The sequence below is a fragment of the Ailuropoda melanoleuca genome, chromosome 17 (genome assembly GCF_002007445.2).
Source record: "Ailuropoda melanoleuca isolate Jingjing chromosome 17, ASM200744v2, whole genome shotgun sequence".
Lineage (NCBI taxonomy): Eukaryota > Metazoa > Chordata > Mammalia > Carnivora > Ursidae > Ailuropoda > Ailuropoda melanoleuca.
In genome coordinates, this window is record NC_048234.1 from 17762764 (window position 1) to 17786831 (window position 24068).

The 24068-nt window shown below is 45.0% G+C and overlaps 1 protein-coding gene across 2 annotated transcripts in view; it reads right to left on the bottom strand.

Annotated features, from left to right (window-relative positions):
• The window catches only part of SPTLC1 (serine palmitoyltransferase long chain base subunit 1), a 53029-nt gene extending 40934 nt beyond the window's left edge, over positions 1 to 12095 (bottom strand). For both annotated transcript variants that reach the window (XM_011224800.3, XM_002919106.4), the window contains exons 1-3: positions 11985 to 12095; positions 9165 to 9272; positions 7359 to 7453 (exon numbers count right to left, since the gene is read on the bottom strand). In XM_011224800.3, the coding sequence (XP_011223102.1) occupies positions 7359 to 7453; positions 9165 to 9272; positions 11985 to 12041 (260 nt within the window). In that variant the 5' untranslated portion in view covers positions 12042 to 12095. The remainder of the gene's footprint in view (positions 1 to 7358; positions 7454 to 9164; positions 9273 to 11984) is intronic.
• Positions 12096 to 24068: the final 11973 nt, after the last annotated feature.

Genomic DNA, 24068 nt, shown 5'->3' on the forward strand with positions numbered 1-24068 from the left:
TTTGACTTATTGTATGTGCTCAGCACATTCCTGGAACACAATGGGCACAAACACATTTTCAAAAAAAAATGAGTGTGAATAAAAAAAATCAGAATGAAGCACAAAATTAAAAACATACATTCATAAACCATTAAAATGTGGTTCCAAAGGTACTGGGAAACTGCACTGAAGTGGACTTGGGGTGCTGGAGGGGAGGCTGGAAGGGGGAGCAGCTGGGCTCTATGCCAGTCCCAGGAAGAACTGGGGATTACAGGCCCCTCCAGGAGAGACAGACACTGTGTCTCCTACAAGAGATCCACCAGCCCTGCAGCTCGGCCAGTGAGAAACCCTCACTGCCCTGGACTCTTGCTTTTCTTCAATAAACTTCCATTAAAACAGCCCTTCTCAATAGCCTCCTCCTTCTCCAGAAAATAACATTCTTCTCCGTTGTTTGCTGGACTTGCCTATGGTTTAGCCATAACCTGCAGGTCCCAAACTACAATATTTACTCCCCAATAAACCCACTTTTGTTGATAAAAATAACTATTTTTAAGGTTAACAATATATAATAAAAATAAAATGTATTATTTTTATAATTAAGAAATATATGACATCAAGTGACTCATGAAGCTCAGTGGCAGTATCTCAGGGGGGCGGCTGAGTCGGGGGTGGGGGGAGGATGAAAGGAGACAAGGGGCAAAGCACCAGCGCTGCCTTGTGCGGGCACCAACCAGAGTAGGACGGAGGACAGGGTCAGCACCTGTGTCCACAAGGCCACACGCAGAGAAACTAAGACGGAGCCTCAACCGAGTCGGGTCAGGAGACAAGCCCCCAGCAAAGCTGAGTGAGAGAGGGGGACGCACACAAACACTGCCTGCAGGGGAAACACGACCCACAGATGCGCTGTCATGCACGTCTGTACGTAAGGGTGTGTGTTTTACATCTGCAGGCTCCAGAGTCCTAGAAACTGCTTCAGGCCAATACATTCAAAAACAGCAAGAAGAAATGGACACTTACTAAATGACAGTAACCAAGACTACTCAAGAAGGAAACCCAAACAGCTTGAAGAATTCACTGAAGACATGAAGTTCAGGACTAAAAATCTAGGCTCAACAGAACCAACAACATGACAGATGCAGACTGGTTAGAAGGCGGAGGAGGGTCCGTAAAGTATCCTCCAGGCTGAGAAGGCACTTGAAGACTGAAAACTGAAGCCGGCCACCCCATCGTGTGACGGAGCTTCGCTCAGGGTAACTTACCGACGGGGGATGAGGTAGGGGGGCGGTCCGGCAGTGCAAAGCCACTCTCAGCCCCTATTCTCGGCCCAGTCCGGCGAGCCTAACCCCCGGCTTTTACAGAGAGCAGGGCATGCGGGTGAGGTCACAGGGTAGTTATCTGAAGTGGGGCCTTCTGCACGCCAGTGATCCTCACCAGGTACCTAAGGTGCCTTCTTTCGGGAAGATCAGAACAAGCCTTCCCCCTTCCCGGTCAGGGCATACATTAACCTCCACGGGGCCCCGAACATGGGAGCCCTGAGCGAGGTCATTGCACAGGCACGAAGAAGATGGAGGGCCAGAGACGGAGTCAGTGTGGTCAGCATGCCTACAATACAGTGGCTAAGAAAAGGGTAAAACCAATTATAACGGATACCTGACCTGGACAAGGCACAGTAAGGGAAAGAAGAAACAAAACTCACGTTTCAACATACAACTTAAGAATCCCAAACATGAGCAAAACAAACCAGCAATGTAGAAAAACAAACCAAACAGCCTTATTCCAGGAATGTAAGAATTATTTATTAATAGGAAAACCTACCAGTGGCTTCTGGTAAACAAAACAGAATGAAGGGAAAAACCCATCGACCTCTGGTCCCTTCTAATGGGACATAAAATGCCAAGGTGTAAACATCTGATGCTAGTAAGACCAGGATGCAAGCAGAGATGACACTCAGCAAACAGCAGGTTGTATGTGAGACGTCAGAGACCAGAGAGAGAGAGCTGCACGTCTGCTGGCCGTGAGCAGCTCAGCCACAACTCCGGGGAAATGATCCCACGCTAGGGGAACAGCTCCCTGTGAACATGGGGACTGCCTGGAAACCTTGTAAGCAGCAGCCATTCGCTCAGATCCCCTTCCTGCTCTGCAGAAAGATAGGAAACTTACTCTCTGGAAAAGCCTGAATATCAGCTCAAAGTCCTAAGGACAGCTGAGAGATGGGGCCATGCTGAAAACAGAAATTAAATATAAATCTACATAATGAAAAATGGGACACTAAGCCCTCCTCCTGGAAAACAAAGGAGTAAATCTTCATAATCTTGGATTAGGGAAGGATTTTAAGATCTAATACAAAAGCACAAGCAACAAAAGAACAAAACAGATAAATTGGACTTCATTAAAATTGGAAACACTGATGCTTCAAAGTACACTGGCAGAGAAGTGACAAACCCACAGACTGGGGGAAAATATTTGCATGTCATATATTTGATAAGGGACTGGAATCCAAAATATACAAAGAGCTCTTATAAATCAATAATAAAAAGACAAATAACCCAGTTAAAAAATGGGCAAACGACTTAAATAGGTTATTCTCCAGAAAAGACATATAAATGGCCAATTAGTGCATGAAAAGATGTTCAACATCATTAATCACAGGGAAATGCAAATCCCAGCCACAGTGGGATATCACTTCCCACCTAGCAGGATGGCTACAATGAAAGACAGTAAGTGTTGGCCAAGACAGGGAGAAATTATCACGCTCATGCACTGCTGATGGGAATGGAAAATGATTCAGCCACTTTGTTAAACATACTGATGGCTCCTCAAAGTAAGTTCCCACAAACCTCAACAATTCCATTCTCAGGTGTATACTCAGGCGAAATAAAAACATATGTCCACAGAAAAAATGTGTACAGAGGCACCTCGCTGGCTCAGTCAGTTAAGCACCTGCCTTTGGCTCAGGTCATGATCTCAGGGTCCTGGGATCGAGCCCCACATTGGGCTCCCTGCTCAGTGCGATGTCTGCTTCTCCCTCTCCTTCTGCCCTTGCTTCTGCTGTCTCTCTCTCTCATTCTCTCTCTCAAATAAATTCTTCAGGTAAAATTTTTAAAAATGTGTACACAAATATTCATGAGAGTTTATGTATGTATATAATTTTTCTCCTTTCATATACTCCCAAGTGGAAATAACCCTCAACATCCATCTACTGATGAATGTACAAACAAAATGTGATATATTCAGAGTGAAATATTTTATTAGTCAGGAACAAAACTGACACATGCTACTATGACATGGACAAACCTTGGAAATATGATGCTAAGTGAAAGAAATCAGACACAAAAGGCCACATACTGCATAATTCCTTTTATATAAAAAGTCCAGAACAGCAGCCAAAGGCATGGAAAAAGTAGATTAGTAGGTATCAGGGGAAAGTAGCTGGGGAAGGGGGAAGTGGGGAGTGAATGAGGGTGGGTGTGGGATTTCTTTTTGGGGGTGATAAAAATATTCTGAAATTAGATGGAGACAATGGTTGCACATCTCTGTGAATATACTAAAACCCACTTAATCGTGGTGAATTAAAAGAGCAAATTTCACGGTCTGTGGTTTATATGTCAATAAGGCTGTTACTGAAAGAACAAAATCTACCCAAGTTAAGTAAATTCACTTGTTTTCAGGTTAACTCAGTACTGAATGAGCAGCACTATTGCATTCACTGAAAAGTAAGTTTATCAACAACAGCAAAAATGATTCAAGATTTTTTTGTGATTTTTGCAAACTGTTTACAAAATGCTGTTAATTACAATGAAAATATTTTATAGTGAAAACCGTATAGATGCTAAGGGTCAGCAGACACTGAGGTGCCTAACAGATCAATAAGAACCCACAAAACAATCACTGGTGTAAAATAGTAAAATAAATAACAATTTTAGNTAATTACAATGAAAATATTTTATAGTGAAAACCGTATAGATGCTAAGGGTCAGCAGACACTGAGGTGCCTAAAAGATCAATAAGAACCCACAAAACAATCACTCTGGTGTAAAATAGTAAAATAAATAACAATTTTAAGATCTGAAAGGTTTAAAAAGAATGTACCTTCCATAGCCCTTCCTCAGGAAACTATGTGGACTCTAACGTGAGGGAGCAAGCCAGGACAGAGCCGGCCAAGGCAGGAGAGGGACGAAGGGAATTCCGGAGCTAGGGCGACGGGAAGGCCCGGGCCGCCCGGGGAGCCACTCGAGGTACCAAGCACCAGTCAGGCTGCAGCACGACAAAGGTTTCAGGAAGGGAGGAAATGAACCCCACAGATAACACACATGGAGACATTCTGAATGGAGACTGACGGTCCTGGAGGCAGATGACAGGATGAATTAGGTTGACTTGGGAGAGCCAAGCAAGCAAGCAGGAAACTAACGAGGAAAACAAAAGTGTACGAGGAAGACAATATAATTACAATATTCTGTGTAATAAGAAAAATGGATGCTAAGCTTACCTCCTGAATGATACTAATGTGGTCACAAAACTGTCAACACTAAGTAATCCAGGGACACAGAGTGTAACAACAAATCTGTGCCGGGGAGAAGGGAGGAAAAGGGGTCTGTGTGTGGCTCGCAGGGGGTGTCCTGTCGAGGGGACCCAGGGAGCCCCACCACAGCCAGGGGCCACAGCAGGCTGCTGCCTTTCCCGGGGCAGGGGCCTCCTTTCCTGATCACACAAAGGCAGTAGAGGGGCGACTACAGCAGGGGGAGGGCAAGTGTGGGTGTGTTTTCAGAGGGCCAGTCTCTACCTCCTGCAATGAATGGATAAAATTAAAACTGGAAAAGAAAGGATACCACCAAGAAATAATAGCATAAGCACATGCCTTAGAAAAACACAGGTCAATCCCAGAAAGAGAAAGTGACTACTTGGAGATAGTGGGAATCTGGGGTGAGGAAGGGTGGCATGGAGGGCTGCGGTCTTTCTCATAAAAACTCACATCTATGCATCATTTAAAAACACCTACCAGTATAATTTAAAATAGTAACTGACTAGAGAGGAGAGCTCATACCATCATCTCAACAGATACAGGAAAACATGGGATAGCATTTAACATTCTGATTTTAAAAACTAATGAAAAAATTCCCTTAGCAAACTGACAAGAGACAGGAAGGCCAATCACCGGTACAGGTCATCTCTCAGAAGCCACCCAGACACTGAGGCCCTGTCACCACTGCTACCCAACCGCATGGGAGGTGTCCTAGCCAGCACAGTAACACAGGAACAGAAGACGAAGATACTCCTCGTGACAGAAATGAACACACTCTGCTTCCTAGAGACGAGTCCATTAAAAGACACACAACATCCAGGTCCTGCTGGTTAAGCAGGAGTTACCGTGGGCGGAAACTGATGGAGGACAGGTGGGACCTTCCTCACTTCTCACAACTGCATAGGAATCTACCATTATTTCAATGTAAAAAGTAGGGGGAAAAAAAAAGATAAGCAGTCTTTATGAGGAAAGTGACATAACTTTACTGTAGGACGTGAAAGACCGAAGTGATACACCAGGCACACAGTGAGAAGACTCAGTATCAGCAAGATTCCAGTTAATCAAATCAGTGCACTGCTAGTCACAAACCCACACTCATTTTTTGGCCAAATGTGATCAGTTAAATTGAAACTCACACTAAAGAACAGAGTTGCAATTCTGAAGGACAAGGAGGTGAAGGGCTCACTCTAGTTAAGGCCTATTCTTAAGCTGTGCTATTTATATGAAATTCTGGCACAGGGAGAGACAAATACACTGACAGAGTGGAAATACAGCCAGAAACAGACCCGTTAGGGGGGCACGTAGTATACAAAAAAGGGAAATTTCTACTCCATAGGTCAACAATGGACAATTCAATTAAGAATGCTAGGATAGCTGACCATACAGAAACAGGCAGATATGACCTCTGGGGGCGGGGAAGGACTTGTTAACCACAGCATTAATGACAAGTAAGTCTGAGTTCAGAACGTGTAAAAATTTTGTATGACCACAGAAATCCATGGAGTGAAGAATACAAGCCTCCCTACATCAGACCAGAAGTGGAAGGATACACTCAGGAGAATATGCTGCATCACATTTTTAGACAAAATACTGAATAATTTCATGGCGTCAGGGATGCGTGTTAAAAGTAAAAATACAGGGGCCCCTGGGGGGCTCAGTCAGTTAAGTGTCCAGCTCTTGATTTTGGCTCAGGTCACGATCACAGGGTCTTTTTTTTTTTTTTTTAATGATTTTTTTTATTTATTTATTTGACAGAGAGAGAGAGAGAGACAGCCAGCGAGAGAGGGAACACAAGCAGGGGGAGTGGGAGAGGAAGAAGCAGGCTCCCAGCGTAGGAGCCTGATGTGGGGCTCGATCCCAGAATGCCGGGAGCACGCCCTGGGCCGAAGGCAGACGCTTAACGACTGCGCCCCCCAGGCGCCCCGTGATCACAGGGTCTTGAGTCCAAGCCCCGCAATCAGGCTTTGCGCTGAGTGTGGAGCCTGTTTAGGATTCTGTCTCCCTTGCCCTTTGCCCCTCCACATTCTTTCTCTCTCTAAAATAATGAGTCTTCTTTTTTTTTTTAAAGTATAAATGTAAGCGAAAGAAAGACATCCACCAACTTCGTGATAACGGTTGTCCTTTGTGGGAGATAAGAGTTAAGTGGTAGACGGGAAGGCGTTTCTTTACCTATATCTGGAATCTTTGCTTTTTTCAAAAGTAGATTTGAAATAAAGATAGCAAAATATTAATGCCTACTTATTCTGGATGGTGGGTATACATGGGTCAGATATTTCCTGTAAACTTAAAATACTTTTTAATTTAAGAAAGCATACACAGCGAAGCAAAGAAAAGCAACAGAAGAACTAAACACAAAGATCAGACCCTGGAAGCAGGGAGAGAAGCAGCACAAGGAAGGTCAAGTTTCAGAATTCCTCCTGTGAGAGTCAAGTGCTGCTGTCTATAGCTAATCACTAAGCAGAAGGGTGAGCACACTATTAATATCTGGTTACAAAGGTAACCTACAACGATCTAAAATCAGTGACAATCAAGCTGAGAAAAAAAACAGGAATGCTGCTTTTCAAGTGTGTCTCACTATCTGAAATATTATCAGGAGCATGTATTATTTTGCAAAAAAAGATTTTTTTTAATGGAACAAAGGGACAAACTGCAATGCCCAAATTGGAGACCATAAAAAATGCCCATACAGCCTTAAAAGAGAGTCATATACTGGGCACTAAAGCAGAGAGTTTCTGATCGTCAGAGATTTCTGAATATTTTATTTCTGTTAAAAAAGAAACACTACATAAACCTCTGTATGCTTTGGTCAGTATACCTATAGGAAACCAGATACAAGTCCTTTGAGAACAAACCACTTTACCCTGAAACGACGTTGTAGTTGAGAGCAGGATGGTCTTTTGAGATGGGAGGAACAAGAGGTTCTGGCTGCCACTCTTCAATCAATTCTTCCTTCTCCTATGGGAGAGAAGAAAAGAAAATACAGCAGAATGCTAGTCACTGGACAGTGACTGTTTTGTTCCCACACTGCTTTTATAAATCAACCAATAAATTCCTCATCTGTTCCTGCCAATGACCGAGTGGCAGAGAGCAGCAGCCCGGAAGGCCAGAGTACATCATGCATACTGTCCACCTGTGACTGTGGGCCAGACGTCAGAAGCATCTCAAGATCCCCTCATATTCAAGAGACTGCAGATCCGTACAACAGAAGGGCAATGCATCTGTGTTGCCAGAAGTTAAGCTTTAAAAACACAGTTTTTTTTCTTCCACGGCTTTTAGGGTAAGATGTCCATGATTACTAAATCTTGCTAAGTTCGGCTTTCAGAGGATTACTGTAAAGTTATGCCTAATCATTCTTTTAAAAAATGTATATATATGTGGATTGCCAGCTTTTTAAACAAAAACTCAAAATACTAGGAATGATCAACTGCTTAAAAAGCTGAGCTAGAAGCGAGCTACCTGATCATTCACAAGGAGTTCTGAAATGCCAAAGGAAAAAGCAGAGACGGGACCTCTGCCCTGGATGGCCCAATCTTACTGCAATGCTATCCAGAGTGTTCCATGGCACGCTAATCCCACAAGGTAGTCAGGACAAAACGGTAGGGGAGGGAAGGACCTGTGGTCAAGGTGAGGGCATCTCACCAGAGCTTCAAATATCCACTGGCCTAGTAAGGTTATATGAAATCATATAATAAGACATCCCCTACTCTGCATTAGCCAGGTTTCCAAAATGTATCTGCCCTGAGAACCATGTGCTGCATGCCCTTTGGAGGACACGCCTGATCATCCTACGATTAACATGAATGATCAGGACGGCGGCAGCCAGTCCGTGCGATGCAGGAAGTGACTGCCACACTGCTTCGTTAATTCCACCCCATCTCCATGCTGGACTCAGTGCTGCCTTGTGAACCAAAGTTGTAGTAGTGATTTTCATGGAAAAACCTTTCTCACAGTCACTGGTCTCTCTAAGCATCCTGGCCCAATGCTATAAAGGCTGGACAGGAAACAGATCCAAGCGACGGAAACCACAGTGCGATCAGAACCACTCTTCCCTCTTGCACTGGGGCACCGTTCCGAGGTGCTCCCACCGGAGTGAGAAAGATAAACTTCTTTTCCACAAGCCCCCTCGTCCTTCAGGTGAACAGGACTCCACGTGGGCAGTGCCGCAGTCCCCTAGACACTTCTGCTTCCTAAGGTTCTCCTGGCTTGGGTTTGGACTGGGTCCCTTACCACGGAGAACATATCAAAATTCAGTTTGGGGTGGGGAGGCAGGAGGATTCTTTCCAACTCCAAATTTCCTTTATGAAGAACACTGGGAAACTTTCCTTCGGGTTTAGAAACAGTGGTGCTCTTTCTGAGCAGCTCACATCACCCTGCACGTTGAAAATCGAAATCCTGTCGCTGCCCATGCTTCCTTCCTGCCGTCTATCCCTGAGACTGCTGCTTCCTCTGACGAAGTGCAGCGCTCTGTGGCAGGGTGCTCCTCTGGGTGTCTGCTTTACCCCCTGGCTTCTCCATATTTTGCTTCCCTGATATTTCCTTTCCCTTGATTTTTTACATTACAGAAATATTTTAACATACATAGGTAAACCACCACAAAAAATACTTTTTGGAAGGATGTAGCAACTGTAATCATACACTGATTAATAAAAAAGAGTTAATTTCTTACCTTGACTGTAAGATCTGATCGTTCCTGTAATTTGTAAGTTTTAGAGAACAGAAGTCTGATTATCCAGAGAATGAGAATTCCTTCCAAAATAAGATGGTAAGCAGGAGCCTAATAATGAGCCAAAAACCAAAAAAGAAATAAACACTTCCAAAATCTGCACATAAAATGTAATGCACTCGTATATACTGCCTCCCATAACCTTTAACCTATTACTTAAGATTTATTTTCAAAACTCCTTTCATTTCTACTCATTCCTTTCCCCATTTCTAACAGTCAGCAATTTCTCCTTCACATGAAAAATCTCTAATAGCACAGCTTTAAAATCTCTATAGGAAAGAAATTTAATTCCTAATAAAATAAGATGCAGAATCCCAACATGTGGAACAATATCAACTATCAGATCCTTCAGATAATGTATGTTTCTACTGGAGGGAAAGGACAGTAACCAACATTTCACAGCTTTGCTAGCCTTCTACCACCCCAGTGCACCACGGATGAGTTAGGAGAGTCATCTGAAATTCAGTTTCTACAATTCTGAGACTTTTGCACATCTTCCTATAGTTTCTGTATCCCCAGTAAGCCTCTTTAAATCCTTCCTGGAACATGGCTGAGGAAAACAAGACTTTATAAACGCCTAAAGGAATGGCAGGTTTTTTTCCTACAGCAGTTCCCCAAAAGTATGCAGTGTGTTCCAAGTCAACAGGCGTGAAGACACCTTACTGAAACTATCCATGCCAAGTCTTCTTTTCAACTGTACATTTCCAAGACAAAGGCTAGGCTGACTTTAATGTTTTGCACAACCAGACACACTAAGTGCATGTGGAAGATTCCAGATAGTGACTAACCCCATTCAATTACAGAGTGATCTACTCCAATAGACTGTCACTGGAAAGTCATTTAAAAAAGGTATTTAGAAACGTAAATACAAATTATTTGCAAACATTAGACAAAAAGAAAGTGAAGATGATTCACCATAATTTTTAAAAAAACCAGAATGTGGAGATAGGAAAACCACAGACAAATTCATAGGTATACTTCTAAGTAAATATACAATTATCTTTCTAACTACATACATATGTTACATACACACACAATTATTTCTCTTTTGGGTATAAGACTCCTCAAATTCTATAGAGTACCTGTAACAAGAATGGAACAAGAATGGAAGTCTCTCTTTAAGATGATTTTTAAATATACTGATCCCCCTTGAAAATAATCCATTTAAGAATAAGGACTCTAGTCTAAGTACTCTTTCGGTTTTCTTGGGATGCCTGGGTGGCTCAGTCGGTTGGGCGTCTGCCTTTGGCTCAGGGTCATGATCCCAGGGTCCTGGGATCCAGTCCCATATCAGGCTCCTTGCTCAGCGGGGAGCCTGCTTCTCCCTCTGTCTGCCCCTCGCACTGCTTGTGCTCTCGTGCGTGCTCTCTCTCTGACAAATAAGTAAAATCTTTAAGAAGAAAAAATATTGTTTTGGTTTTCTCAATTGTATTCTAGTAGGCAAGCATCTGCCCAAGTTACTGTGCGTCTCTCTCCACAAAGAAATCATCCTAAGAAAAACTGAGATACTAATTGTCTAGTGACTTAATCAAAATCACAAATACAGCTTCTTTTCCTGGAAATGTTACATCCAAGAAAATACCTCACTCTTGATCAGTTATGCAGCCCTCAAAAAGGAAGCAACAACATAGAACAGAAAATTGTTCATTTTTTTTTTTTACTTCAATGTCAGTGGCTCTTATCTTAGTTACTATAATTAGGCTCATACTGGCCATCATTTATACCACATCTGTTCTGTCAACTGTTTTTCAGGAAGTCCTGACAAGTCTTGCAGTGGAAGACACCACGGTCTCCCCTGCCAGTAAGCAGCAACGTTCAGTTTTTACAAAATTATCAAAAACTGAGATTCGTTCTAAATGAATACAAGCTCTATTTCTGCCCGTTTGTTCACAGCACTATCCCTAGTATCTAGATCTGTGCTGTCCCAATACCGTAGCCACCAGTCACCATGTAACTGTGTAAATATATATCTAATTTAAATTAAATGAAAAATTTAGTCCCTCACTTGCACTAGCCACGTGTGGTTGGTTAGTGGCTACTACACCGAATAGCTCAGATACAGATCATGCAGAAAGTTCTACTGGGACAGGGTAGCATAGCTCAGATACAGATCATGCAGAAAGTTCTACTGGGACAGGGCAGCGAAGCTCAGGAGGTACATATCGAGTGAATGAACGTTCTCTAAGACTGAAGTGCTATCATATCATCTAACATACCTGAAATAGCTAGCCTCTCAAAACTCTTACCTACTCTGCCTTTAAAAATCTCTAAAAAGCGTATCTTTACAAGACAGAAAATGGGACGCATGTGGGAGAATGACAAACTATTTCATATTCCCAATTCCTAAATCATTCGGCTTTCGTAACCCCTCGCCCCGACAAAAACAAACTCCAATATACAACAACTCCGTCCCCTTTACCTGCTCCACAGTTCCAAGGACCTGAATTCCCTAGGACCTTCCCAGACTGAGATCTTCCACTCTATTTTCACCACCCCGTTTTACTATCAGTTCCAACTCTGGTTTTTCAAGACCAGCCTCGCTCCTGCGCCCCCTCCCACCTGTTTCTTCCCTGAGCCCGGAAGGAGACCCTCGGTTCCGGCTCCCGCCCGTGCGTCCCCCGCGAGCCCCTCCAGCCAGAGAAGCCGAGGGTCGGGGCGTGACCCAGCCAACCCCGCCCAGGACTCAGACCACAAATCCACCAGCCCCGTCCCACCCCCGCAGGGCCTGGTGTGGTCGTGGGCCGCTCGGGCAGTCAAGCTCACCTCGTAAAGGGCCTGGACCATCTCCACCAGTACCCACTGCTCCGCGGCCGTCGCCATAGTCAGCCACCGGAGCTTCCTTCCGGAAGGCGGGTCCCAGGTACGGCAAAGAGCGCGCCGCGCAGCCCAGTGACGTCTAGCGCCTGGGGCGGGGCTGGCGAGCGCTGGGCTCCGCCTCCTGGCGCTTGAGCGCTGGAGGAAAGCGGGAAGCCGGGGCCTCAGAGGCGGGGGATGTAGGCCTTGGGGTCTCAACTGGTGGCAGGGCGGGGTGGGAACAGGTGATCTGCGGTTGAGCTGTGCCAGGGTCCATGCTGGGCTCTCCGGATGGAGGGATTAATAATAAATGGCCCCTGCTCTGGGCAGGTAGTGTTCTGAAATCACAGACAGGCGCTTTACTTTTAAATGACAGAAGTTAACCCAGGAATGTACAGAACCTTAAAAGTACAGAAATATAAATAAAAATAGCTTCTTCTTATATAGCACTTAACGATGTGTCCCGCATAGACCAACGCTTGGCAGGAATTAAGTCCTACAGCAGTTTGGTGTGGAATCTTCTAGAACGCTTGTAGGCACATGCAAAGGTGGTGTGCATACCTACTTGGATTGGATGTCTTAAATACAGCGGGGACCCTAGGGAAAATACTGATCTACAACTTGATTTTTTTCTATTTTTTTTCCTTATGGTGTTTTTCCACTTGTCTATAAATCTTGTATTTTTAATCTTAAAGAAGACCACGTCTTGGAATAATATGTTATATATACGTATCTCTTGTTCCATTTTACTTAAATATTTTCCTGTTGGTGAACACTTAGGTTGTTTTCCACTTCTATCTCTGTTACCAACAATGCTGCAACGAACATCTATGGGCATGTATCTTCCTGTTCATGTGGGAATATTTCTGAAGAGCTTTCTCAAAGTGGAGTTTTAGTCACAGAGTATGCACAGTATTAACTTTGGAAAATACCACCATAGTGTTCTCCAGAATGGCTCAGCCACTTTAAAATGTTTGAAAGTGTAGCCACACTGTAGCTCCTTGATGGATATAATCAATCTTTTTAAAACTTTTGCCAATTTAACGGAGATTAAAGGACACCTCACTGAGTTTTCTTTTTTATGCCTCTGGTTATTCATGAGGTTGAGCAACTGTTTACTGGCATTTGTAGCACTGATTCTGTGAATCACCAATTCATATTCCTTGCCCATTTTCTTTTGGTGATTTTTCATTTTCTTATGGATTTACAGGAGCTCTTTCTACATTCTGAACATGTTGTATTTTCCTCTTTCATAGGTGACGTTTTTTCCCTGTTTCTTTCTGGCTGTTTATGTTGTCTTCTGTCACACCGAGAATTTAGATTTTACGCAGTGTGTCAGACTGTTCCCTGACTGCCTGTGGATTCAGATCTTGCTCAGAAAGGGCATCTCCACCAGACGTAGGCTATCTTCCACGCTTGCACTGGTTTGTTGTTGCCTACAGTTAGCGCTTTAATTACGCTGGAAACTCTATCTTTGTAGGATGAGATGTATGGGCCTTATAATTATTTTTTCCTAAAGGAACAACAGATTTTCCCAATGCCATTTATTTGAGTAATCTTGACTTTCCCCAATACTGTGACATGGCACCAGCACCATGCACTACATTTCCACGTGGAGTTGGCACTATGTATCTGATGACATAGGCATTCCGCCGGCATCCCCTGGGATCCAGCACTGTACATGTGCACGTTGCCTCCCCTAGCTGCTTTTATTTCCAACAGCCAGCACCTGCACCTTCAGTCTCCCAGAACCCTGCTGGCATGTTGGGGTCCCCATGTTTCCTGCCCTCATGGAGGATGTGGGCACATGAATCTTCCCAGACACCCCTTAACTGCATAGATGACTCGTGGCTGCTGGGATGTAAATATTGCAGCTTCCTTGTCCCCCATAGCAAGTCAACTTCACCATCTTCTCTGGACTGAGTCGGTAGCACTATCTGCAAATTGTTTGATATACCCATTAAGAGGTGGCATCTACGCTCTCTTCCCTTGAGGCTGGGCATATCTTTGTGACAGTTCTACGGTACAGTGCAGCCGCTGTGTAGAGGGATCATGTGGGTCCACACAGAGGGAGAAAAAGATGGCCACGGGGCCCTGAGCTTCCCCAGAGCCCAGATGTTTGAGTCTTGCTAGTCCAGAGCCAGACACATGAGGAAAGATACCTTCCGGATGGTCCCAGCTCTAGCCACCCTCTGGTTACCACCACCTGAGAGACCCTGAATGAGAAATGCCTAGCTAAGCCCGGACAACCCCCAAATCTGTGAGCGAAATAAATGTTTGTTCTCATTTTTAGCCACTGCTTTGGGATTGTTATGCGGCAGTTACCTGCTACAGTAGAGAGCTGGAACAGGCGCCCTGTCAGATCTCGTGGCTTCTGCACGCTTGCTGCCAAAGGTTGCCATGAAGACAAATGATCATGAACTGGGTGGCTTGAAACAGAAATTTACTGTCTCACAATTCTGGAGGCCAGGAGTCCCAAATCAAGGTGTCGGTAGGGCTGCATTCCCTGCAAAGGCTCTGGGGAAGAACCCTTCCTTGTCTTGTCCAGCTTCCGTGGCTCTTCCTTGGCTGTGGTTGTGCAACCACACTCTCTGCCTCGCATGGCCTGCCCTTCTCTGTCTGCTCTCTGTGTGCCTTTTAACAGACATCTGTCTTTGGATTAAGGGCCCACCGTAATAATCCAGGATGCTCTCATCTCAAGGGCCTTAACTTAGTTACATCTGCAAAGAAACTTTTTCTAAATAAGGCCATATTCACAGGTCCCAGGGTTCAGGATGTAGACATGTCTTTTGGGGGGACACCACTCAACCCACTGCAGTTCAGCCTCTGGCCACCCAATTCACATCTGTCCCATGTGCAAAATACATTCACCCCATCCAACAGTTCCAAGATCGTAACCCACATTTACACATCAGTAGCCCAAAAAACCCCAAATGTCATCATCGAAGTCATGAGAATCAGATATGGATGAGTCCCAGTATCATCCATCCGGGGACAAAGTTCTTCTCCATCTATCGACCTGTGAAACTAGAAGATCCCATACAAAATGCAATGGTGAGGCAGGTATGGGATAGACGTTCCCACTCCAAAAGGGAGAAAAGGGAAGTAATAAAGGAGTCATCTGTCCCAAGCAAGTTAAGACGGCAGCAGAACAAGTTTCACTTAGTTCCAAGGTCTGAGAATTACCCCCTGTGGCTTGGAGCTGCATTGTCGGGCCCACGGCTCCACAGGCCTCTGCTCCCACACCTCCAGGTTCTACCTCTGTGTTCATGGCTCTGTCCCCAGAATCCTTCTTCCTTTTTCTGCAAGGGCAGCATATTCTTATAACTGAGTAGCTCTATCAGCCCATTTTCTGGCTATAGAACTCTGGAAATCTGACGGCCCTCTTTTACTTTGTCCTGTCTCTGTCCCTCAGGCCAACCTGGCAGTGTCCTGCTGATACAACATTCTCAAAAACTGTTGGTCTCCCACGTCTGTCATGAGGTTTCGTGCCATTAGACAAGAAGGTCCCTCACACATCCTTCCGGCAAACACCACCTCTACTCCTGGCTCTGCTGAGATAGTTGAGTGGATCCATCAGTCCCCTGCTCATGTCTTCAACAGAAGGCTGTCCAGCCACATCCTGGGTGTTCTCTCTCTCTCTCTCTCTCTCTCTTTCTTTCTCGCACTCCCTCCACAGTGAAGCTACTCATTTTTCGTCCTTTGCAACATGGATAAGCCAAGATTCTCCCAAATCATCAAGCACTGGTTTTGTTTTTGCTTAACAGTGCCTTCCTCAACTTACCACTTTCCTCTCCCATTTTATTAGAATCAGCAAGAAGGGACCAGTCCACACCTTCAACGCTTTGCTTAGAAATCTCAGCTAATTATTCAAGTTCATCATTTACAGGTTCTGCTTTCCCCGTGACTGCAGGACACGATCCAGCCAAGTTCTTTGTGCGCACACTGCAAGGATCACCTTCCCTCCAGTCCCCAATAACATGTTCCTCGTTTCCTTCTGAGCCGTCAACAGACACACCTGTCACATCCGTATTTGCTAACACGCTGTTCATAACGAGCTGTGCGTTCTCTGAGAAGGCAGAAACCTTCTCTCCGTGCTCTTCATTTCCTTCTGAGCCTTCTTCACCAGGCTGCCTTTAAAGTCCATATTTTTACTAATAGTCTCCTCAGGAAGTCCAGGCTTTACCTCTCATGCACCTCAAAATTCTTCCAACTTCTACCCAATCGCCTAATTCCAAAGCCACTTCCACAGTGTGAGGCATTTGGTACGGCAGCACTCGGCTTCCCAGGACCAAAATCTGTAGGAGTTTCCTAAGGTGGCCGTAACAAATTATCATAAACTGGGTTGCTAAAAACAAGAGAAATTTATTCTCTTAGAGTTCTGGAAGTCAGAAGTTCAAAATGCAGATGTCCGCAGGGCTGCACTCCCTCTGAAGGCTCCAGGGGAGTATCTTCCCTTGCCCCCTCAAGTCCTGGTGACTCCATGCACCCCTTGGCTTGTGGCTGCATCACTCCCGTCTCTCCCTCCACCTTGGAGGGGCCTTCTCTTTCTCTATGAGTCTCTCTTCCGTGTTTCTTATAAGGACACTTGTTGTTGGACTTAGGGCCCATGCGGATAGTCCAGGATGATCTCATCTTGGGAACTTAATTACACAACAACTTCCTTTTCTTCCTGATTTGACCACTCAACCAATATTGCATAATATTATATAATTATTGTATAATATTATATAGAATATTGTATAATACATTGTATAACCAATATTATATAACTATGTATATAATAAAGGCTGTACCCACGTACATACTATCACGTGAGTGCCTAACATTCAGTTTTTGATGGCGGAGGCATCCGTTTCGAAAGCCATCCATCCTGAATAAACACACTGCCAGCTGCATCCCATGGCTCCCAGCCAAACAGCTGGAGAGGGAAGGAGGCTGTCTCCACTGCGCAGGGTTAGGGTTTCTCTTTCAGAAAGCCCTGGGTGACCTAGACACCTGGCCACTTGAGTGACCCCGCTTCTCCCTTCCCACACCCTCATTCCCTAATATTTGCAAACTGTCTATCTGATGAGAGCTTAATATCCAGAATACATGAAGAACTGCAACTCAATAACAAAAACCCAGATAATCCAAGTAAAAAATGGGCATAGAATTCAAACAGACATTTTTTCCAAAGCAAATATGCAAATAGTCCCTACGCACATGAAAGGGTGATTAATGCTACTGAATCATACACTTGAAAGTGGTTAAAATAGATTTTATTATGTATCTGTTTTACCACAGGGAAAAAAACCCTACTTTTTCTTTATATATATACATATATATATATATATGTATATATATATTTATCTTCTATATAAATTAACTTTTTTTTTCAAAATTTCCAACTTTTGTTCTTTCATGCTTCATTGTGGTAACATTTCTGATGTCAGTATTCCAGTCCACTAATTTTACCTTCTGCCTTTGCAGCCTGTTGGATCAGTGGTTTCGACTGTGTTTCAGTGACCATTTCTAGGACTGTTAATTAGAATTCGCCTCATTCATTCACCAACGGGTATTTCCTGGGCGTTCTCTTTGGCACTGGAGTCCCAGGACCACAGACAGGTGACGTCCCCACCCTCCTGGAGTGTACCCTGTCGTGGGAAGACAGACCATAAACATGCACAACTAAAGATGTGGACTAAGGTCATGAAATGCTCTGTAGAAGAGGAAAGTATGCACAGAGATAAAGAATTACAGAGAGTGGACAAGGCAGGCCTCTCTGAAGACATATCATCTGGACAGAACTCAATAGAGCGAGGGAAGGAGACCCACGAGTGTCTTGTGAAGGAGTGACACAGGCAGAGGGAAATGATGGGGCGATGCTTGGAGGGCTCACGAAACCCCAGATTGTGGCTGGTGTGGGGTGAGCACGGCTCCTGCTTGGCCCCCAGTGGCAGGGGTGGGCGAGGTGGGAAGTCCTCATGCCTGACACACCGTTTGAAGGCGGAGCTGATAGGATATGCTGCTGTGGAGTGGGAGAGAAAGGGGATCAGGGACACCCCAAGATCTTCCACCTGAACTACACTGTGTGTAGTCACCGTTTCTAAGATGGGGAAGATGGAAGGAGAGGAAGTCTGGGAGTGGGCATCGGTCCCCCATATGGAGACGTGCCAGGGGCAGGTGGGTGTTCGGGTCTGCAGTTAGAGGAGAGGCCGGAAATAGAGGTGTACAGCTGACAGTCTGGTGGCTGGAAGAGATTCTGAAACCCCAGGGAATGAGTGTAGACACAGGACAGAAGATGGGAGGGCCTCTGCCTTGGAGATCAGGGGCTCTCTGGGGTAGGTTTTCTCAAGAAGCTCCTGGGTGATATGCAGCTCCCCAAAGAGGGAGCAGACAAGAAAGAAGCCGGCATGGGACCCCTCATTCAGAAAAGAAAGGGAGGAGATCCCGGATGGCAGCCAGGGGGCAGGCCTCCCTACCGTGTGACCAGATCACCATGGATGAGGGGGAATGGACCTGGGTGGGTCCACCACGCAACAAATTAAGAAAAAGAGGCAATTATGCACAGAGAAGCAGGGAGAAACTAGTCCCATGAGCCAGGACCCCTAACCTGTTACTGTCATTTGGGTGCCCTGTTGCAGACGATGACTTCTCTCTGGTCCTCTGCAGAGGAGGGACAGAGGGACAGGGTAGCTCTGGGGGGCCCTGGGGCAGAGGCCACCCTGGCTCTGAGGCCCCTATGCAGCCCCAGGCCAGAAGTCCCGGATCCTTAACAAATCTCTCTCTCTGTTCCCTATACTGGGCAGAATATAAAGATTCTTTCAAATGACTGCACTGGTTTTTAGTTGAGAGTCTTCTTTTCATCCGTGACCTTTAGTATTGCTACTATGCAGCCAGGGTGAGTTATCTATGAAGGGCTCCAGGGCCTGTCAGATAAGTATCTGGAATGTGGAAAATACTCCGAGCGCCTAACATCTCTTGAAGGTTCACTGAGCCACATGGGGTTCCAAGTGAGCCCTGTGTGGCCCGTGAGTGTGCTGGTGGTGGCACTGGGGGCAGCACTGGGCCTGAGTGCTGGGCCCGCGGGGGGCTCGCCGAGACGGCAGGCCAGGGATTTTCCACCTCCCCATGAAGTGCTGCCCAGGGTGGCCGCTCCTGAATCGGGCCAGGCACGGGCCTAGCACCCGCCCCAACTTCCTCCCACCTCCTGCGGACAGAATTTGACCTGCTTTACCAGGGTGGACCCTGCTCTGTTCTTCCAAAGGGAACAAAATGTAATGAAGATAGAATTTCCAAAACAAAACAATACAGAATCTGATTTCCTAATAAAGTTAAAAATGAAAAGAATTCACCTGGGGTCAGAGAAGTCAACCGAACAATGACTTGGAACTGCTAGAAAGAGAAACATGAGAGATTATGTTTGTCTGTGCAGGCTGGGACTGTCTTTGCGCTGGGCTGTGGCGGCAAGCTGTTCTAGAGGGGAGCCCCGGGAATGCTTCGGGCAGACAGACGGGATGGTGAGCTGAAAATCACCACGGACCCTGGACCTAGAGCAGAGCAGTGCTGTTTAGATGGGGACCCTCCTGTCCCTCGACGATGTGTGCATCATGTCAGGGAGAGCAGGGGGAGCAGAGTGGCTACGTGGACAGGGTCCAGCCCCACATCCCCCCTTCCTGCTGTGTGAACTCGGGCTAGTTGCCAAACCCCCGTGCCTGGTTTCCTCATCTGTCAGGCAGGGATGATGTCAGTGGTCATCTCCTCTGTGACCGTGGGGATAACAGAGCTGGCATACACTAAGTGTTCAGAACTGTGCCCTGCACGAAGCCAACACTCACTGGACATTTTACTGTGCTTGTGTCCGGAAAAAAACCTGGTGTTTTAAAATGAAAAATTTCTATCAAAAACCGTACATTTTTCCTTTTATTTTGCTTCATGTTCTATGTTATTTTCAAACCTAGTCCCACTAGTCTTCATTTCTGAGCACCCGGCATGTTTTAGATTTGGTTCCGGGAGCTTCCAGGGAGCTTATTCGTGCAGCAACTCAGAACCTCAGCGATCATGGTGGAGGGTCTGTGGAGGGTCCTGCAGGGTTTCAGACGAGGAGAGTAGAATTGTGAGCTTGTGCTGCTCAGAGAGAACCTCCTGGAAGAGAGACGTGAGCTGGGCCACTTATGGAGGTGGCGGAGGAAGCGAGAGAGGCAAGCAGGGGGTCAGGCTCTCAGGAGAGGGAACAGCGTGGGCACGGACAGGACAGCAGGGACAGACAAAGTCCTCCCAGAACACTCAGTTACCTTCCCTGGTGACATGGAGGAAGAGAAGGCAGAGCTGCTCAGATCCTGCCAGGTGGTCACCAGGTGCCCACGTGGCAGCTAGGCCCACGCTGCCAGCCGAGATGGGTCACTGGCATGTTTCATTCAGGAAGCAGCTTTTGAAATTGAGCATTGCCATCCATCTCAAAATGACTCATGACCCAGGAGTGTGCCTGTCGACGGCAGCTCGGGGTGTTGTGTGGAAGTGCTGAGTCACTAGACTGTACACCTGAAACTAATATCATTCTGTGTTAGCTAACAGGAATGAGAGCTGGCCTGATCTGTCACTCCTGGGGGAGGAGCCCAAAGGAGTGGTGGTAAAACCAGGGAAATGCTGCGGGGAGCCCGAGGGAGGGCTCTGAGTTCCTTGGAGTCCCTATCACTACCCCTCCCCACGCCCCACATTTTCTTGATTTGGAAAGTCAGCTCGGGGGCGCCTGGGTGGCACAGCGGTTAAGTGTCTGCCTTCGGCTCAGGGCGTGATCCCGGCGTTATGGGATCAAGCCCCACATCAGGCTCCTCCACTATGAGCCTGCTTCCTCTCCCACTCCCCCTGCTTGGGTTCCCTCTTTCGCTGGCTGTCTCTGTCTCTGTCAAATAAATAAATAAATAAATCTTTAAAAAAAAAAAAAAAAGNCGGGGTGTTGTGTGAAAGTCAGCTCGTTCTCCGTCTTGCACAAACTGCCTTACAAAGGCAAGGCCCAGCCCCTCCCAGATGGAGCCTTGAAGTTACTCCTTCATCCCAAATCTGGATCGAGTTGGGTTCAATTAGCTTTTTAATGTGAAACTCAGATGTGCTTTTTTTGCAATCTCAAGCTCTCAAACAGAGTCAATTTTTTTAAAATGTCACAGACTGAAGGAAATTAGTAACCACTCTTTCTTCATTCCAAACATGCGTGTGTTCAGGTGTGTGGCAATGCCATCTTGAACCCAGCGTGCATCCTGTTTGGGTGGGAAAGGGTGAAGGAGCCAAGGAAGGTGGGAGTGTCCTGTGTCTTCCTGAATATCTTGATGAGAATTAAGTGCAGGGTTTCTGGAGTCAAACATTCAGGATTCACAAGGAGCAGGACAAGTTTGACAACATCATGTTCTCCTTTGTTAGATTCCTTTGAGATGGATTTCTCAATAGCAGGTTTGCACAACAGCATTTAAGACGCCTACAGAGCTACCTGTTTTAACACTGTGTTCCTGTTTATTCCTCTGATTAAATTTGGATTTAAATCCTGGAACTGCATTTTTAGGGAGGGTAAGAGGTTTTCCCAGTCCAAACTATGGTTGTTGACACATGAGTTCTAACACCTTTTAGAATTCCTGAGGAAATTGGAAGGTGGTTAGGAATTTACTGACTAACCTACCTGAAACACTTCCTCCTCACTCCCTATAGGGAAAATCAAGAATGAAATCACCATAGAACTAATTGCAGAACAATGTTGCTCATGTCTTTGTTACTTGTGGTTATGTTTTCTTTAAATTAGTAAACTTTTTGGGAGCAGTTTTAGGTTCATGGCGAATACTGAGACGAATGTACAGATATTTCCCAGCTAGCCCTGTGTTCCCCCACTATAAACATCCCCACCAGAATGGTACGTTCATCACACTTGGTGGACCCACACTGACACATCATGATCACCCGAAGTCCACAGTTTACCTATAGGTTTAGACAAATGTACGATGACATGTTTCCACCCCTGTAGTAGTACTATGCACAACACTTTCACTGCCCTAAAAATTCTCTGGGCTCTGCCTATTCATGCCCCCATCCCCCCGGGAACCACTGATGTTCACTGTCTCCATAGTGTTGCCTTTTCCAGAATGTCACAGAGTTGGAATCATATAGTATGTCACCTTTTCCGACTGGCTTCCTTCACTTGGTGATACACGTGTAAGTTTACACATGTAAGTTTCCAACATGTGTTCTCATGGCTTGACAGCTCATTTCTTTTTAGCGCTGAGTAACATTCCATTGTCTGGATGCAACATAGCTTATCACTATCCATGCACCCAGCTGGTTGATTCCAAGTTTTGGTATTTATGAATAAAGCTGCTATAAACATCCACATGTGCGTTTTGGTGTGGTCCAAAATTTTCAAATCATCTGAGTAAATATCAAGAAGCATGATTCTCAGGTTGAATAGTAAGAGTACCTCTACTTATGCCCATCCATAAACATCCATAAATATACATATTAAATACATAGTGGCTGTTATTATTTTGAACAAACTGTTATCAGATCAATTAAGAATAAGAAAAATAAGTTTTTATTTTACCTTCACTTATTCCTTCCTTGATGCTCTTCCTTTCTCTATGTAGATCTGAGTTTGTGACCTATTTCATTTTCCTTCATCCTGAAAAACTTCTTTAAAGGTTTCTTACAAGGCAGGGCTGCTTGCAACAAATTCCAATTTTTGTTTGTTGGAGAAAGTCTTTATTTCCTCCTCACTTTTATATGCGTAAGTGTAGTTTTTTTTGACATTTATCCTACTTGTTGCTTTCTGAGCTTCCTGGACCTGTGGTTTGGAGCCTGATGTTAATTTGGGGAGTATTTCAGTCATGACTGCCTCAAATTTTGCTGCTGTTCCTTTGTCTCCTTCTTCTCTTTCTGATGCTCCTGTTACATGTATGTTACAATTTTGCAGTTGTCCTACAGTCATTGGATATTCTTTCATATTTTTCCCCGTCTTTTTTATGTTTGATTTTTGGTTTTGGAGTTGCCATGCTCACATCCCCAACTCAGAGAGAGATTCTTTCCTCAGCCATGTCCAGTCTACTAATGAGCCCATCAAAAGCGTGCCTCAGTTCTGTTAAAATGTTTTTGATCTCTGACTTTTCTTTTTTTCTTTTCTTTTTTCTTTTCCTTTTCCCTTTCCTTTTTCCTCTTTCTTTCTTTCCTTTCTTTTTCTTCCTTCCTTCCTTCCTTCTTCTTTCTTTCTTTCTTTTTCTTTCTTTCTCTCTCTCTCTCTCTCTTTCTTTTCTTTCTTTCTTCCTTTCTTTCATGTCACCATACAGTACATCATTAGTTTTTGATGTACGGCTCCGTGATTCATTGTTTGTGTATAACACCCAGTGTTCCATGCAATACATGCCCTCCTTAATACCATCACCGGCCTAGTCCATCCACCCACCCCCTCCCCTCTAAAACCCTCCGTTTGTTTCCCAGAGTCCATAATCTCTAGTGGTTCATTTCTTTTAAACCTTTCTTAGAATTTCCATCTCTGCTTACAATGCCCATATGTTCTTGCATATTGTCTACATTTTCTATTTAAGTCCTTAGCATTTAATCGGAGTTGTTTTAAATTCTCCAGTCTAATAATTCCAACAGCCCCACCATATCTGAGTCTGGTTCTGATGCCTGCTCTGTCTCTTCAAACTGTGTGTTTTGCTTTTTGGTATGGCTTGTGATTTTTTCTAGATAGCCAAGCATGATGCACTGGACAGAAGGAACTCCCAGAAACACCCTTTAGTAATGTGGTCGTGAGGTGTGGGAGGAGGGGAGGTGTTCTCTAGCCCTGTGATTAGGTCCCAGTCTTTTGGTGAGCCTGTGTCCCTGGACTATGAACTTCACCAGCTTTTATAATTGTCCATATATTTACCTTTATTGAAATCTTTATTTCTCTATGTACCTTTGAGTTACTCTTTGACCTTTAATTGCACCTTGCAGGACTCCCTTGACCTTTTTTTTTTTGAAGGGCAAGTCTAGTCACAGCTCCCTCAGCTGTTGTTTCTTTCAGAACATCTTGATTTCTCCCTCACTTACAAAGAG